Consider the following 14,282-nt stretch of genomic DNA (forward strand, 5'->3'; position numbering starts at 1 on the left):
TTAATGAGTTGATGATTAAATTCCCCCAAATAAGATTTTATTTTATTTTTTTTAATTTTATGATTAAATTTTGAAAACTTAAAACAAAAATAGTTTAGTAAATTTATGACTGAAATAAAAAAAATGCAACTGACCATTGAATTAATAATATATTTGCAAAGAAAAATAGTTCTAATAATAGTTAATGAGCTAATAACTAAAGCTCGATAGCTTTCCCCCTGCAAAGAAAAAATGTGATATACTGTATGTTCAATAATTGTTAAAATGACTAAAAAAGTTAATATTAAACTTTTAAAATTATTGAATAGTATAAACTTCTTGATATTTACTAAAATAGTAAGGAATTTAAGCCCTAAAACCGATTACTGTATTGGCGGACTGATAAAGCTGGTTGCCCAGTCAGTGCAAGCGAAAACATGTTGAGGTCGGTTCGTAAGAAATTCGTTAACCGAATTTTTGTTCGTTAACCGAATTGAAGATCCTTATGGAAGGCAGTTCGTTAACCGAAATTTCGTTAACCGAGGCGTTCGTTAAACGAGGGGTCACTGTATAATGAACCGGTGATCGAATACTTTATACATGGAATCCGTTGGTACATGAACACACTGCACAGTCCTCAAAAAAAAAGTATCGTTTGATTTTCCGTCGCTACAATTTGAAACGCGAGACGTAATGCTTTGCTACCATCCTAGTTTGGTACGGCTACTACCCATATCAGCAACAAGAAACCCATTAAGCTATATTATTGTATGTATCGTAATGGGTAGAAGCAAGGCATATGTAAACAGGCCACTGACTGATTATAGTAACACTGAAATTAAATTAAATGGAAATGTTTCAGAACATTCTCAATATGCTTACTAAAGTTGTTCACGATATATCGGATTTATGAAGTGACTAAGCAAATAGTACTTGATATTAGAGTGAACAGCTACAGCAGTATACAGTTTATCGGTCTACATCAAAATAGGGTTTCAAATCAATGGTCTTACAGGAACAGACCCCCCCCCCCCTCCCCGTCCACTTATTGTAAAACATTTGTGGTTATAAGTATCAGTGTGTCACCAGTTGTATCATGGCGCCTAACCCATCGTGATACCGTGAGTTCGCTCACCCTAGTCCTTCGTGCTGCCTTAAGTATACCCTCGCTGTGACGGTCAATAATAACACCTCTCACTTCTTGCTATGACTCCCCGATATTTCCTCGCTCCATTGTAAATATATATATGATTTGAAGCCTCGGAGGATTCATATCATTCGAAAGCATTATATATACTAATTCATGCTAAAACGTCGCAGATGTAGAACTACCAACCGTTCAGAAACAGGTCGAGTAACATTGCTCGGAAAGCCTCGAATTACGATAATTTTTTTGGAGACTGTACAAGTGGTGAGCCCTGGTCACAAGTGATACATAACTTGTATAATGTTTATACATGATACTCAGGCATGATGTTTGTAGCGTTAACATACTATGGTAATGTTGACTGTTTGTAGTGTTTAATAGGATTAAGTGTTTAATGTCTGAAATGCTCCCAACATTTATATATTGACAATGTTTATAAAAAGCTATAGTACTTAGAGCGGTAATGTTTGTGATGTTTAGGATTTAGAAAATATTTACAATTTTGATTTCATTGATATTATTTACATTTGCAACATATGATAATTAAAGTATTTATAAAATTATATAATTATGCATTTTATCTGTAATATGTTCAATATGTGGAGTGTTAACTATTTTGATTATGTTTAATAATGTTTACACACATAAAAGTCACGATGACCCACAAACTCACAATGCTTGTAATGAGTATAGTGATTAGTATTTTGATTATGTTTATTAATAACTATATACAGTAATCATTAATCACCATCATTCTCGTAAGTAACGCACAGAAGGACACTGGTACGTTAATTGTTTTCTTTTCACCTAAAACAAGAACACGTCCTGTTTACTTTTTGTTTTTTCAAGTAGAGTCGGAAGCTAGAGGAGGCAGATATTACGTTTGAGACAAGTTCTGAACACTTTCATAACACGTTGAAGGAGATCCTCTTGAAACCGGGGAAATAGCGAATAGATTGAGACAGGCTTAAAACAACGACTTGAACACATCACTGGAAAACCTCTTGAACAAAATGGTAGACAACTGGTGGAGACGTCTACATTTCGAACACGTTTAGGACACGTCTAAGACACGTTACACGAGTGTCTCTTGAAGAAAAATTTCTCCTGTTTTTGTTTTTGTGTGTAAGTAGGGAGTGATTTCCTCCTTCTCTCTACGGCCGGACTCAGTTTGTAGCGGACCTGTGAGGGAGAGAGAGACGAGACTTAACTCCAGCAGGAAATTAATGTACAATCAAAGACAAAAATCGTGTCGTGGTTTTGTCCGAAGAATAAATCTAACTCGTGAAACATTATGAGAGCCCTACCACAGTTACATACTCGTGGTTGGCAAGCACCAAAAATTTAACCCTTCAGCATATGTTTTCACCAAATTTCACGACACGACTTTTTTTCTTTCATACATGGCTGTATAATTCACACATTCAGGTTAAGAAATACACAAACACACAGCACCACCATCAAACATGTACCATAATGTTTGTCTAACTAAGATTTTAAGAATATGATCATTATAATTAAACTACTAAAGTCTATCAGCGTCCATTTCATTGCATCAGCTGTATCTCATGGTTGGCCGTACTGTATTTTACTCTATTTGTTCTATAATTGATAGATTCTAGTAACCCCAAAACATCAATTACCAGATTTATTAACATTCTGTATATTAATTTTGTCCCCTAAATGGTGTTAAGTGAGCTTGTCTGTAGCCAGTTTACTCGAAGCTTGCAATTAAGGCCTTGAATCAGTTTGTAACAAGGCTGCTGATTGGTTGGCGGACTGACACCCGTAGAGCCACTGCAATTATTTTGCATTTATTTATTTATTTATTTATTTTTTTTTTTTAATAGATAAATACTTTTGTATGTTGGTCTCTGATAATTCCCACACTTATGGGTAAGCAAAAATTAAGATGAAGTTGGCGGAAACAGATTGGAGAACCTGACCCCATAACCTTTCAGAACGAGAAGAGGTAGATGAGGTAGATAAGATAGAAGAGGTAGAACAGGTAGAACAGGTAGAACAGGTAGAAGATGTCAGCCTTAATATGCATAGTTCGTGTTCTTCTTAGTGTTGGATGTCCATCTATCGACCAATAAGATGTGGCAGCTGTCAGTAGTGATCTCCAATGGTGTATTTATCCGTGCTTGCGTGGCATTCAGACTATGTACATTTATCTCACTTGCAAGGTGTTAGAGAGAGCCCTTACTGCCCCCATATGGCGAACATCAGCGTCCACATTAACCTAACCTAACATAACCTAACCTAACCACTGCTAACCTAACCTAACCAACCCCTATTTAAACTTAATCTAACCAAGCCTGACTTAACTTATTCTAAACAATCCCTAACTCAACCTTACTAATCCCTAACTAAAACCTAACCAACCCCAAATATACTCTAACTTAACCTAACTAAATTCAGAGCGTTAATATATCAAAACTCAGGTAAGGTTCCGAGTCTGGGTTCGGCATCAATTAGTCTCGTCCTTCTTAATTCACTTCACAGCTTACGACCTATTACTAAGTTCCGCGTGGAGATTTAAATTTCCCAACGGTGATATAACTTGTTTTCAACCCTCCCCCCATTGCCCCCTCCCCCTCATCCCCCCTCCCCTAATCTCCTCTCCTCTGCCCCTCTTGTTGTTTGGCGAATTTCTAATAATCGTAGAAGGTGGAGGTTATTTTCACCGTTCAAAGGGAAAGGTCAAGATGAAAACTGAAAATAAGTGACGCCAATAACGCGAATTATTTCCAACTGTTCAAAGCGGAAATCTCAGCTTGAAAGATTGAGCTGAATATTTTCTAGGGTCTGTGTTGTTTGATGGTGGACTTTTAAAACGCACTTGTAAAATTCTTGTGTGTTCGGGGTTGTGTAATTGAACGGCCGCCATTGCTGTGGTCTTAAGGAAGAGTAGGGATCAGGTGCGAACTATGTGTGTTGTCTTAAGGTTTTCCCTGCCGCTTCACCACCCAACACTGTCTCCAACACCCTGCCACCACACCACCCTATACTCCCTTCAACACAAGTCACCACCCTACACCTTTCCAACACACCTGATCCTTCCACCTGACACTCGACCGCCTGATGGGACGAGCACAGTCACCTTCAGTTACTCCTGAGAGAACATCCCCGAAGACGTGAAAATGAGACTAATTAGTGTGAGTAGTCCTTTAGAGCGGCCTGACAGACGCTGCTCTACAGTCTACACGAATACCTGGCTAATTAACTCCCAATAATAGCGTCTGGTGAAATACCTTCCACATACAAGCTACTGTGTTAATGAATGCCGACTAATCCCCCGTGTTTACATAAGTTCAGAAACCTCGATTGATGGTGATACTTAATCCTATTAATAAAAGCTGTGTGTGTGTACTAGCGGGGTCACAGGTACACTCATGGGTATAAATAGAGTTACAGGCGCAGTATACAGTACATAATTAGGCTCTTGAAAGAAGGGGAAATTGGAAACGGAAACAAACTCCGGTAACTTCTATTTTTTTTCACTAAAATAGAATATCAGAAGAGTCTTAACAAAGTTGACCTCGCTTAGTTTTCCGACACACTTCATCTCCCGTTTCTCCCCTCCTTCCTCGGGCCGTTTGTTGGCTCCGTGTACTGTTTACGTATTTATGATAGTGCTAGTCACCCATCGTGGCGGGGGGAGTCTGAGCAACGTGGCTACACAACCTCCACCACAACAGCTGAGAATAGAGTATGATCGAATATTCCAGTAGTTCCCCTTCCCTGTCAGTTTTCTAGGATCAGTGCAGTGGCCAGTGGAGCAAACTCTTACTGTTGTAGTGTTCGAGGAAGTAGTTCGTTACCTCTGTAATTTTTCTTTCGAGGATAATTAACGCCTTAAGGGTAGGAGATATCCAGGAAGCCCACAGCACCTTCAGCTAGATGTCACTTCTGAATTATTCTCTAAATTGCGAGGTTACAATCTTTACAACTACACCAAGACCAACACTCTCCTGACACTCTCTCTTTTCCTGATAAAGATTCATCCACAGTCACACTTATATAGTGACGATAAGTGCCCTTACTGACCTGACCCTGATGGAGAACCTTCTTGAAGAGGGCAAGCACGGAGTCAGGCTGGAGGGCGCAGCTCTCCGTGTAGCCGTGGTTCCAGTCCAACTCCACTCGTGCCTGAGCCGTCGCCCTGGTCACCGCTCGCCGGTTCTCCAGGTCACTCTTGTTGCCCACTACCACTATTGGTACTGAGGGACTCCTTAACCTCACGATCTGTTGGTAAAATGCAGGGGTTAGTGACTGGTGGTAATGACTGGTGACATAAGAGGCAGGGGTTAGTGACTGGTGACATAAGAGGCAGGGGTTAGTGACTGGTGACATAAGAGGCAGGGGTTAGTGACTGGTGACATAAGAGGCAGGGGTTAGTGACTGGTGACATAAGAGGCAGGGGTTAGTGACTGGTGACATAAGAGGCGGGGGGTTAGTGACTGGTGGTAATGACTGGTGGGACTCTTCAACCTCCTCATCTATCTACCTGTTCCTGTATTTGTGTCTTCATCTGTATCTGTGTTTACATATGTAATTACACGTGTATCTGTTCTAACAACTTCACATGTGCTTCCATCTCGATTCTTACTTGTAACTACACCTATACCGGTACCCTGTAAAGTGTAACTGTATCTTCAATTTTATTTGGAACCAATAACGTAAATTGTAAATCAAGGCGTCATGCGAGCGGATACAAACCCTGTCCACGAACCGTTGCCATGGCAGGATAAATATCCAACTAAAATAGTGACTAACTTACTGAAAAATAATGTAGTCACCATTATAGGCTATCTAATATTATTGTTTTCATTACACTTCGAAAAAACCTTATTACCATGACATCTGGTTAATTTTGGCACGATAATGCATCAAAACTTTATCATGAGGACACACACACACACACACACACACACACACACACACTACAACCCCAATTGACCTCCCAATCAAAATATACAAGGAGTTTGCAGTCGAACTTGCCACCCCCCTCTGTTCAATTTTGAATGCATCCTCAGACAAAGCAAATCCCCTAATGAATGGAAAACCGCCTTTATTACCCCTATTCCCAAGGTCCCCACCCCACAGTCCTCTAGTGACCTCAGGCTAGTTGCCATTACCCCCATACCCAGTCTACTCTGTGAAGACTTTATTTTTGAATGGGCATTTGCTAGTATTTATTAGTCAATTGATCCACAGCAATTTGGCAATATGAGAACCTCCTCTACATCAATGGAGCCCAAACACTGCTTAGTTATTTTCCTGGACTTCCTGCACAAAAAACTGGAGAAACGTAAAACATCACTGGCAGTTGCCCTTGTTGACTTCAGGAAGGCTTTTGACCATATTGATCACTGCACTATTATCAACAAGGCCATTGCACTAGGGCTGCCCACCAACCTGGTCTCATGGCTCACTGATTTCCTGAGTGAGCGTCGTCAGGCAGTGAGGTACCAGGGTTCTGTCTCCACATTCCAACACCTCACCTGCGGTGTTCTCCAGGGGACCAAGATGGGACCACTGTGCTTGCTCATCCTGATCAACGACGCTCTATCTGACACTCTTCACAGGTGGAAGTACGTGGATAACTGCACTGTGGGGGTTACAGTGGATAACACCTCACCGGACTACTCATCGTTACAAGGCACCCTGGACAGGCTACAGGCATGGACTAAGGAGAACAAGATTACCATCAACCACACCAAAACCGTAGTCATGCACATCAACACCGACACCACTCCAGTGCAAGCTCCAGCAGTTACAGTGGGTGCCCATCCTCTCCAGCTAGTGCAGTCTGCCAAACTCCTGTGTGTAACTATAGACCACAAACTGGACTGGAAGGCTCATGTAAACAACACAATCAAGGCAGCCTCGTAACGACCCTACATGCTACGACGACTCAGGTCACTTAGGGCACCCACGCCAGAGCTGAGGACTATCTACAAAGCATTTATTCTCCCAAAATTAACGTCTGCGTCACCAGCCTGGTCGTTTTCTCTCAACTCGACCCACCAACGTCAGCTAGAGAAGGTACAGAAGAGGGCCTGCAGAATCATGCTCGGCGCAGACTACTCCGGCTACAACAAACTCTCTCCACCCTGGAAATGCCATCCCTCAGTGACCTCCACCACCAAGCACTAGCAAGGTTTCGCAGTGGATTACTGCACCATCCCGTCATCGCCACCTACTGCCACCGGCAGTCCCCAGCAACCTCGCGTAGTTCGCCACTACAACAAAATTCAGCCCATAAGAGCCCGCACTGATAGATATAAGAATAGCACCATCCCATATATTGTTAAAATAATAAACAGCTCCTGATTTATGTACTGTACAGCCCTGTAAATGTATTGAAAGCATATTATTATGTCTAAATCGCATGTAAGTTTGTATATTTTCAGCCACCGGCTGCAACCCTATTAATAAACACACACACACACACACACACACACACACATGCGCGCGCGCGCGCGTAGTTGTAGGCAGGATAATAACCAGAGCAGGAGAACGAACGCTATAATAGTCGGTCAGACGCTGTGGCCGACTTTGTGTTGAAGCGTCAAACACAAACACATAGTTCGGAACAACTTCTCGCTTTCCTCTTTGTCAAAATGCAAGACGTGTCGAGCGTCCTTTACAACCTGAGACAGGCTGCTAGCAACACGCTCCTGAGGCTTTGTGTTTCAGTTCTCTTTCATATTCGCTGTCAGTCGGTGACAGAGACGGATCTAGGGGCATTCTTCCTAGTTGTTTCTGTATTGGCTTGTTTCATCTTGACATATCAAAGCGGACTGAGCAGTGCTGCTCTAACTTTACACATTTGTATGGTAATAACATCCAAGAACAAAGTGATTCCATTCAAGTTACAGCTGGAGGAATTTTCAAGTCTCGGCAAACAGCAGGGCACGTGGGAGGACCTTGAAGCAGCACGTTGGAGGACTAAATCATCCCCAGATGCCATAAAACACTCGTGTTGTCGAGCCTCCTGGTTATAATTCCACTAAATAGATACAAAGAAATTCACTCGAAAAAGGGACTCCACAAGAAAGAAGATTTAGAATGTCATTTGTATCACGTGAAGATTAAGCACCCCGACTCATTTCACCTACGGGGGTTAGGTTAGGTTAGGTTAGGTTCAGTAAGATTATTTTTAATTATCAGCTGAAATAAACTGTGGCGCTTAATCTTTAGGTGATCCTTGTTTTTTCGACCTAAACCTCAAGATCCGTCAACTTCAGTGATAATTTTGTGTCTTGAGGTGGAACATGAACCCTCGGAGTCCAATTAGTGAAATAGTTAAGAGTTGGCGGGTCGTAGGAGATCCAGGAAAGAGGAGGTGACACGGTTGAGGACGGTGTGGCGTATAAGTGTTTGGTGAATCATAGTATGGTAGTAGATAGGGTGTTGGTAGATTGTCATACAAGGAGTAGAAAGAATGGTAGAGAATTAACTGGTAGATTATCATATAGGAGTAAGTAGAACGTTGCTACTTTAACATACAAATCTAGGTAGAATGTTACCTTTGGAGACAAAAATGTTGTTAAAGCATTATGCAGTAGATGTAATGTGTGTGTGTGTGATGTCAAGGATAATGATGGCTGCTGTGGACGGGCGTCTCTACAGGAAAGTCGCTGATATATCCTATTACAAGGCTTTAACTGAGTTGATAATATAATCATTGCCTATAGCTCTTAAGTCCAAGCACAAAAAAAAAATTATAGGTAAGGTGGTAGAGAGAAGAGGTATAGCGGGAGGCTTTAGAGGTGGGGGGAAGAAACGGTTCACGGGATATGTGTTGGAGTATATGCTTTTATCATCCTCAGCCTCGAGGTATTGCTTTCAATCTTTTTAATTCAGTTTTCTGTGTGAGTAACGGTAGGATATTTCTTATTTTCTAGTTACGGTTGGTCAAAGTTCAGACTTGGTGTTACGAGATATAGCTGTTAACGTTTAAGTTTGAATAATTGTGTTATTGAGTTGAAACTTTTACAACAGGTTCTTGAACGACATATTGGGAGAGTTCATGCTTTTGTTCGATAGTGTTCACAGGTGATGACACAACACACAGGGTAACAGACGGGCTATATCTGTTAACACACACAGTCGTATGACCCTTGACATCTTCATAATAATTTCTTGATGCTGGTGGATGGATACCTCGTTCCTTTGGTTATTATCGTTCAGAGATCAAGGTAAGAGGCACACAAAGCGAAAGAAATAAACAGATAGACACTGACCTCTTCTCTGAGGGTGGGCAGGATTTCCCAGGAGGCGGCATTGTCGATGTTGTAAACGAGGAGGAAGGCGTCTGACTGCCTAATAGCCAACTCCCTCATGGCCGGAAACTGGTGGGAGCCGGATGTGTCCAATAGGTCAAGGATCAGAGTCTCGCCCTCGACTTCATACTCTCCTCGATGTAGCTCCTCCACCGTCGGTTTGTAACTGGTCAGGATCTGCAAGAGGAAGGAAGAAGGAAGACATTAGGATCTACAGGAGGAACAAAATATCACTTGTTCGAATCAGTAGAAGGATAAAAGTGAGAGACTTTTGATGTGGAGGAGAAATATTTGAACTCATTAAGAGCGACAAAGGAAAATTAATAAACGCGTAATGATGATGATGTGTGTGTGTGTGTGTGTGTGTGTGTGTGTGTGTGTGTGTAAACCTCCTCATTAACCTTAATGAGAGAACTTACCAATGTCAACTTTCACAGGCACTAGTCACCAGTTTGTTCGCGGTAAATAGAAGATTAATTACAACATTGTATAAAAGAGTTGATACTGATAATGCACGTGACTGAGGTATTGGAAGACATATTACAACCTGTGGCTTTGTTGTGAGGTAAACAATATGTAATTTAATGTAAACAATATGTAATTTACTTTATGCCAGAGACACACACGCATGAACAGGGGTTAGCCTTTTAGTTATTAAAGCGACACGACGATACAGTCCACTTCACAACAACTACACACACACACACACACACACACACACACACACACACACACACACACCAAGGAAAACTAGAAAGCTAATTAAAATAAGAAAAATAAATGTTAGAGGTAAAGGAGAAACAGAGAGTCTACCAATGACTCATTGCCTCAGTAAACCAGGAATTATCAGCTGAGGCATTGGACAGGTTCATGCTTATAATGTTGTTGTTATTGTTGTTGTTTTTATTACTGTTGTTGTTGTTAATGTTGTGCTTTCATTGTTGTTGTTGTTTTATTGTTATTATCGTTGTTGTTGTTGCTTTTTATTGTTGTTGTTGCCGTATTGTTATCGTTGTTGTTATTATAGTTGCTGTTGTTTTTATATCATAGTTGCTGTTTTTGTTTTTTGTAATTGTTCTTATTATTATTGTTATTGTTTTTGTTGTTTACGTAGGAGTAGGAGTAGGGTGAGTAGACAGCGAAGGAGACAGGGGAAGTGGAAGAAAAAATGAGAATGAAAGTGGAGAGGAAACGAAGGAAGGGGAAGAGAAGACTGAAGAGGAGACGGGGGATGCAATGAAGGCGAAGAAGAAGGTGGAAGAGATGGAGGAGATAGGAGAAGAAGACGAAGGAGGAGAGGGAGGAGGTGGAGGAGACAAGGGAAGACGGAGGAGGGGGGGAAGAGTAAGAGGAGGAGGAGGAGGAGGAAGATATCGTTCTGGGAGGCTCTACAACTTAATTATTGTTCTTCTATAGCCGATGGAATGACAAGGCAATATTTAGGAGACAGGCTGAGAGAGAGAGAGAGAGAGAGAGAGAGAGAGAGAGAGAGAGCAAAAATTTTATCCTAGCTTTTCAGAGAGTGAGAGAGAGAGGAGTCGAATCGGTGGTCCTAATTCGAATGAGTCTCTGTCTCCTCCCAACAATCGATTTTTTTTTTCACTTTCATTCAATTTGGAAGTTTAAAGAACTTACTATCAGCTCCCCCCCCCAACCCTTTGAGCCATTCCTACCCTCCTCCCCTCGCCCCCTACCACAGCACCCTCCTTATCACAGCAACCCCCCCCCTTCACCTCGGCCAGCTCCTCAGAACAAGCATTGATCACATTACGCATCAAAGGAACCCAGAATGACGGGTTTTACTTGACGATGTTCCGAAGTTGACCTTATGAGGTTTTCCTGGGCTTCTCAACCTACCATGTGCTTTGTGTTCTCTCTTGTAGGTTCGTCTCTTAAGCTAATGTATAGTGCATGCGTGTGTATTTTTCAGCCTGGTGTAGTGGTGTAAGTGTGTATGTATTTCCTACCTGGTGTATTGGTCTATTTCCTCACCTAAATTATGTATATATTTCCCCCAGCTAGTGTATGTGTGAATGTTACCGCAATTAGTGTGTGTGTGTGTGTGTGTACCTCGCGAAAGGTGTTTGATGAAAGTTTCGAGATTTCATTTTTCTCTCCATATCTCAAGTCTCGGTCTCGGGCGCATAGGTTAGGTCGAGCCGTTTTGAGACCAGAAATCTATTTATTGATTTCTGATCTGCTGGGAAGAAGTTGTTAGGTCTGGGTTCAGGTAGGAGCAGATACCTCACCGTTAACCTATACCACCTGGGCCTGGGGCAATTTGACCATAATTAATGATATCTTAACATAAGAACATAAGAATGGAGGAAACTGCAGCGGGCCTATTGGCCCATACTGGGCAGTCCCTTTTACACCCAACCCCTATCGCTCATATAAGCATCCAACCTATGTTTGAAGCTATCCCGGGTATTCGAGTTAATGATGATATTTGGTAACGTGTTCCATTCATCCACTACTCTGTTTCCAAACCAGTGTTTACTTATTTCGCGCCTAAATCTAAATTTGTCTAATTTAAAACCATTGTTACGAGTTCGCTCCTGGTTGGATAATTTGAGTACATTTGTAATGTCCCCTTTGTTTAGCCTTGACTTCCATTTATACACCTCTATTATGTCGCCCCTCGCTCTACGTCTCTCGAGGGAGTGCAAATTAAGATGATTTAACCTGTCTCTGTACTCAAGGTTCCTAATGCCCGGGATTAGTCTTGTCATTCTCCTCTGGATTCCTTCCAAGGATTCTATATCCATTCTGAAATGCGGTGACCAGAACTGAACTGCGCAATCCAGGTGAGGTCTCACAAGCGCAAGATATAATCTTAAGATGACCTCGCTAGTCTTGTAACTAACACTCCTTTGTATGAACCCATGTACTTTATTAGCCTTGTTATGAGCAAAAACACATTGTTTATTTGGCTTAAGATTCCTACTTGTCATTACTCCTAAATCTCTCTCGCAGTCGGATTTCACAATGGCATCGTTGTTCATCTGGTAACTGGTTTCCCTGTGTACATCTCCTATACTGAGTACTTTACATTTGCCCACATTGAATTTCATCTGCCATTTTTCAGACCATTCGAAAAATTTGTATAGATCTTCCTGTAGTTTTGCGGAGTCATCATCAGATTTAATTACACGTCCTATTTTGGTGTCATCAGCAAATTTACTTATGTTGCTGTCTATGCCGATATCTATGTCGTTTATGTATATAATAAATAATAATGATCCAAGTACTGAGCCTTGGGGAACTCCACTAGTGACGTTGCTCTAATGGGATTTAGTGCCATTAATGCTCACTCGCTGTTTCCTGTCCTGTAACCACGCCCGAATCCATTTTAGAATATTCCCGTTTATGCCATGTGCTTCTACCTTTCTTAGTAGTCTTTCGTGGGGGACTCTGTCGAAGGCTTTGCTAATGTCGAGATATACCACATCGTAATTGTGCCCCTCGCCCACCGATTCGAAAACTGCTGAAAAGAATGTTAATCGATTAGTTAGACATGAACGCCCGCTTGTGAATATTGATCAATTTGTGCTTCTCCAGGTGGTTTCGAATATAGTTTGAAATGATTGCTTCCAGTAATTTGCCTACAATTGATGTTAGACTGATTGGACGGTAGTTAGAGGATAGTGATCTTGGGCAGTTTCCTTAGGCCAAATGACTCAAGTAAGAGATGTGACCCCCCATTTCAGTTCTGGCAACAGTACAAGTTTCCAGCACTGTTCAATCTGGCACTGGTCATTGATCTGCATAAGACCCAAGAAAAGAGATCCAACCTCCCTTTTGACCTGATCTAAACTCTCTCTCTGTGTGACCCATTTCTGAGGTTCTTAAGGTTCAGTGAAGGTTCCCAGACCAATCAACACCTCAACAGGCCGCGGCGCTGACTTTTAAACTAATTTGTGACAACTAGACACCGTTGTGGTGAGTCTACCTACACCTGTCATGCACCTGGAGGAGGTATTAGGGAAAAATAAGTTCTCTGGGTGATTTATGAAGCTCCAGGTAATTTACGATGTATTCAGGTAAGGTCATTAATGATGCCTTCAGGTGACTAATGATGCCTTCAGGTAATTACAGGAAAGTGACTAATATAACGAAGCCTCTCCTTATGTAGACCAATTCATAGCCAAGGAAACTCAAATTAATACACCCCCCTCTCCCCCAGGCCTCACTGTTTAACTAACTTGTTACCTCGACTGACCAATTAACCAACTTCTCCGAATATTGGACTCCAGTTGACACACTTCAGGTGCTATGATCTAGTTCGGCCAGCTGTCCCCCCAGGCCAGAGACACCATCTGGCCCAACTCCAACAATCATCATCACAGTTCATAATGTATTGTGAATGTAACTCAAACGTGTAGAGAAGGGGAGGTTAATGTGTAAATAAGAGCAATAACAATGTGTGTGTGTGTGTGTGTGTAGGGAAGGAAGACACGCTTACCTTATCGTAAAGGAACTGTGAAACGATGGTGGACTTGCCCACTCTAGCGCCGCCCATGAGCGTCACTTGATACCTTCTCTGTGGGTCCCCGCCGTCCACCTGCACCTTCGGCGCCTCACCCATCCTCCTACAGTCGCTGGGCATCTGAGGGAAGACAGAAGTCACGTTTAGCATAGTGGGGGTCAGGGGGCAGATGGGTATTACAGCATAAGTCAAATTTCGTAAAACTGGGGTAAGAATGTGATTGCAAGATACAAGTAGTATTAAATAAACCACTATTTTCATCAGAACGAAACAAAATACAGTCGAATGAAATTGAATTTCATAGAATCAATTCATCCCTGTTCCTTCATCTATCAGTTAACAATATGTGTTCTCCCTTTCATCAAGTTAC

General features: G+C 41.7%; 1 protein-coding gene across 1 annotated transcript; it reads right to left on the reverse strand.

Moving 5' to 3' along the window:
* Positions 1 to 472: 472 nt before the first annotated feature.
* LOC121855185 (ras-related protein Rap-2a-like) lies at positions 473 to 14,027 on the reverse strand. Its single transcript, XM_042350056.1, has 4 exons — positions 13,889 to 14,027; positions 9,385 to 9,600; positions 5,180 to 5,377; positions 473 to 2,308 (listed from the first exon to the last, which is right to left on the reverse strand). Exons 1-4 carry the CDS (start codon positions 14,009 to 14,011, stop codon positions 2,192 to 2,194), a joined length of 654 nt encoding a protein of 217 aa, XP_042205990.1. The 5' UTR covers positions 14,012 to 14,027; the 3' UTR covers positions 473 to 2,191.
* Positions 14,028 to 14,282: the final 255 nt, after the last annotated feature.

Source organism: Homarus americanus, unplaced genomic scaffold (genome assembly GCF_018991925.1).
Source record: "Homarus americanus isolate GMGI-L3 unplaced genomic scaffold, GMGI_Hamer_2.0 scaffold29048, whole genome shotgun sequence".
Lineage (NCBI taxonomy): Eukaryota > Metazoa > Arthropoda > Malacostraca > Decapoda > Nephropidae > Homarus > Homarus americanus.

Excerpts from the sequence above, each read along its gene's own strand:
- LOC121855185 (XM_042350056.1), bottom strand. The coding sequence starts at position 14,011 with ATGGGTGAGGCGCCGAAGGTGCAGGTGGACGGCGGGGACCCACAGAGA. Across the intron at positions 9,601-13,888 it reads CACAGTTCCTTTACGATAAG|ATCCTGACCAGTTACAAACC; the intron begins GTAAGCGTGTCT and ends TTCCTCTTGCAG. Across the intron at positions 2,309-5,179 it reads AGGTTCTCCATCAGGGTCAG|GTCCGCTACAAACTGAGTCC; the intron begins GTCAGTAAGGGC and ends TCTCCCTCACAG.